Source organism: Phalaenopsis equestris, unplaced genomic scaffold (genome assembly GCF_001263595.1).
Source record: "Phalaenopsis equestris unplaced genomic scaffold, ASM126359v1 Scaffold197842, whole genome shotgun sequence".
NCBI classification, from domain to species: Eukaryota; Viridiplantae; Streptophyta; class Magnoliopsida; order Asparagales; family Orchidaceae; genus Phalaenopsis; species Phalaenopsis equestris.
In genome coordinates, this window is record NW_018217791.1 from 1 (window position 1) to 4,004 (window position 4,004).

The 4,004-nt window shown below is 43.2% G+C and overlaps 1 protein-coding gene across 1 annotated transcript; it reads right to left on the minus strand.

Annotated features, from left to right (window-relative positions):
* Nucleotides 1-72: 72 nt before the first annotated feature.
* On the minus strand, nucleotides 73-2,922 carry LOC110035482 (G-type lectin S-receptor-like serine/threonine-protein kinase LECRK1). Its single transcript, XM_020739711.1, has one exon. The coding sequence runs from the start codon at nucleotides 2,776-2,778 to the stop codon at nucleotides 247-249; it is 2,532 nt and encodes an 843-aa protein (XP_020595370.1). The 5' UTR covers nucleotides 2,779-2,922; the 3' UTR covers nucleotides 73-246.
* Between the last annotated feature and the right edge of the window lie 1,082 nt (nucleotides 2,923-4,004).

Consider the following 4,004-nt stretch of genomic DNA (forward strand, 5'->3'; position numbering starts at 1 on the left):
AAAAAATAAAGAATATTCAACTATGTTTGGTGAATGTAAAAAAAATGCAATTTTGTATCAACTTTGCCATTGTTGACAATAGATTGAGCAATAAATGATCACGCACTGTTGAGTATGAATTCCACATTAGGTCAGAACTAGGAAAGTTCAACTAAATTTGCTGATGGTGGAAGATGCAAATTTGTATTAGCTTTCCCTAAAGATTATTAAACTATACAGCATACAAAAATGGTAACACTTTCCTTTTTAATTACGATTCACCGCCGAAGTTGGAACGTCAACGTATCCCTCCAGCATCATCACCACAACCTCCATTATTGGCCGCTCGTTGGGATCCTCCTGAACGCACAACAAACCCACTTTCACAAGTTTCTCAACCTGAAATGCTTCTACTTGCTCTCCTTCAACCAGCTTCCACAACTCACCCTCCTCGCAGCTCTTCCGCACCAACTCACAAAGCGACGGCTTGACCTCCCTGTTCCTCCTGCTGCAAATCGTCTCCAAAACCACAATTCCATAGCTATAAACGTCTACCTTCTCCGTCACCAGAGCTTCCTCTGTCCCATCAACCTCCCGCTCACACTCCGGCGCCACGTACCCCTCTGTCCCTGCAGCCAATGTCCGCGTCGCCACCCTGCTTTGGTTCCTATCAAGCAGCTTTGCCAGGCCGAAATCTGCAATCTTGGCTCTCCAGTCCTCGGAGATGAGAATGTTCTCTGGTTTTATATCTCGGTGAATGATCTTCGTTTCACAATCGCAATGCAGATATTGTATCCCACGGGCAGCATCGAGCAGGATCGCCACCCGCCGCTCCCAGCACAATCTCTGATTCCTGCTCACGAAGATGTGTTTCGAAAGCGGACCCCTTGACATCAATTCATAGACTATGAGCTGGTTGGGGCCGTCATGGCAGAATCCGAGCAGGCGAACGAGGTTTGCATGGTGAGCTCTCCCAATGAGCCTCATTTCTGCTTGGAACTCTCTTTCTCCTTCCATCTCCGCCCCGTGGAGCTTCTTCACCGCTACAACGATAGTCTGGTCGCCGATCTGCAAGTCAGCTCTGTGTACCGTTCCGTGTGCCCCTCTTCCCAGTTGCCGCTCCGGTTCATTCGACCCTCTGAGGAGCTCTTGGTACGAAAAGTATCGGGGAGCTATCTCCTCTGTTAATGCAAGCTCCCATTTGCGCCATTCTTCTCGATACCTCCCGAACAGAAACCAGTAAGCCGTCATGAACGCCGCTATTGCAGTTATACAAGCAGAGATGGCCACAGCCGCGGAGATAAAAATAGCTGCGTAGCAAATCTCTCGTTTTCTATTCTGCCCCGCCGGAGCTACTTCGTCTCCTCCGGCGCCGGCCAACTTCATTAACGCTATGCTATGAAAGTTGACATCTTTCCTTCCGCTTGTCAGCGGAAGCTTAAGCTTCAAACACTTCTGATCAATGTAGGACGCTGCGTCGCAGCTGCAGTCGCTGAGGCAAACATTGCTACACTTTTCCTGGCTCTCCGTGTCGACTATACTGTAAGCAAAATCCTCCATTCCCACTATGTTATCCACCGCCTCCATTGAAACAATGGCGGCCGCGTGGCAGCAGCTTGGAACCGTTCTGTTTCTCCGGCATCCAGCGAATTGTGAGTTCGGATTTATGTACTCGAATCCAGGCATACAGCTGCACTGCGCATTACTGTTGGCGAGGAAGCAGTAGCTGTTGACGCCGCAGATATCCTTGGCCTGACACTTGTCCTTATAAAAAGGAATCTCGTTAACCACCTTGGTCAAATTGTCATGGAGGCTAAGAGCGTAGAGCCGGAAAATGCTATCTGAGTCGAGCGTTGCTCGGTAAAGCATGTCATTTGCGATGGTATTGGGTTTATAACCAGAAAGATCCTTCTCATTGCCGCCGGAAGTGTCTATGTAGAGGCGGCCATATCTATCCAGGTTGAGAGAAAGGCAACCATCGCCTGATATTCTGGTGTCCCAAGTCTTCTCGGCGGAGTTCCGTCTGTAAGAAATCAGATTAGCGCCGCCGCAGGGCAAGTTTAGGATGTGGATTCCAATCGAGTGATCAGTCTTGCCGGCGGAGGAGGTGAGGTTATTGCCGCAGTGCAAGCTCTGGCTTCCAAGTATCGTGTCGGTGGGGAAATCAAAGCTGCGCCAGATCATGTTGTCTGAAGATGATCTGCACGTCGAATATGCACTGCAGGGCCTGTTTGGCGAGAGATAGGGCTTCGCAGCATCTCTAACCCCAGTCCTGCTGCAACTCGAATAAGCTTGGCAAGACTTACTATCAGAGGTGCTGGAGTTGGAGTTGAAGACGACGAGATTGCCATTGTCGAGCATGGCGGCAGAGGTGGCCGTTGAGGAGAAGTTGAACAGAGGAAAGGACTCTGCTTTTTGATCCGGTGTGACGAACAGACCCTTGTCGGTGAAGTTCAAAAAGGCATCTTTTGCAAAGCGCTTCAGCTCCGGCCTCGCTGTCCAAACAACAAGGGTTTCAGAAGGGGAAGCGAAGAGGCGTATGCCGATGGAGAAGCCATCGTCTTCATGATAGAATCCGAAGGCGAAGCGGCCGGAGGAGGAGAACCATGAGGAGGTATCGTCGGTGGTGAGTGAAGTGCCCACAGTGACGTGCCTGCCGGTGATGTCCCCAGGGCCGATGGGACGGTAATTGGCATATGGGACCCCTGCTTTCCCTTGAGCTTCCACCGCATCAAGTATGACTGATATACAGATGGTGAAGAAGAAGAAGAAGAAGTAGATCTCGGGTGAGTTCTGCATATGGTGGTGGATGGACTAGAGAGGGAAAAATCTGTTCTTTTTTGGGAGGTAATGGAAAAGGTGGCGGAAGAGCAGTTGTTCTTCTTTTGGGAAATGCTGATAGAGAAGAATCAAGATAAGGAGGACTGCCTTCTCTTCATAGATGAGGCCTGATTTTTTTATTGTGGTATTTACATAAATGCCACGTAAAGAAACACTTATTTTAATTTTTATATTTCTAACACTTAAAATCTTCATATTATATCAATAATATCTCTATTATTAACTTTATAAAAAATTAATAATTTTTTATGCATATTAAAGTATAAAAATTATTTTCAATTATTTATAGTCGAGATTATTTTGACAGCTCTATAAACTCTATGATGAAAACAATTCCATGCAAGTAATTAGGGATTATTTTGAGATTTTATTCAAAAAAAAAATGTATATATATTACTATAAATATCAACTTTTAGATATTAGACATTTAAATGTATAGAAGCTGTTTGGCATGTATGTGTAAATCTTCCTATTATTTATTTGTATTTCATTTATTTAAAATTTAATGTATTTATATTTAGCTTGTATTTAATATTACTCTCAAACAATATATATTTATTTTCAACCCTTTCGAGTCCAAATTAAATGCGAACACAGAGATCCAATTTGCAATAAATAAAAATAAACTAATGATAATTAATTAATTAATACTAAAAATATTTAATTAAAGGTATTTATTTATTTAGATATGAACAAAAAAATTATTCATATTTAACTCATTTAAAAATTAAAAATTTTTTAATTACATTGATTTATTCAATAATAAGTTTGCTCCGAGGCCGAGAACATGCATAATATTTTGAATTTAAAAAGTTATTTTTTATTAAATATGAATTAAATGAACTAATATTCTAATTTACTAAGATTTAATTTAAGAATATAAAAAATTTATATTACTCCCTTACATGAGGTGATCAGGGCAATGGGGAGAGGCTTGGAGCTGAAGGTCAGAAAATATTGCCTCCAAAGGTCCAATTATGAGAGGCAATGTGGGCCCAAATTTGTATGTATGATGATGTAGCCTTCCATGATTGGAGATCCAAATTTATGAACTTTCTTGCGTAATATTTGCGCACGCGGGCGCTGCATATGTCAAATGTTATTCAGGGGGTAATGGGGGTTATATTCGGGTTATACCCTCCTGTAACATCCGTGTAACTCTCTTGTAACCTCCGTGTAACTTA

Coding starts and splice junctions, on each gene's coding strand:
- LOC110035482 (XM_020739711.1), bottom strand. CDS start 2,778: ATGCAGAACTCACCCGAGATCTACTTCTTCTTCTTCTTCTTCACCATC.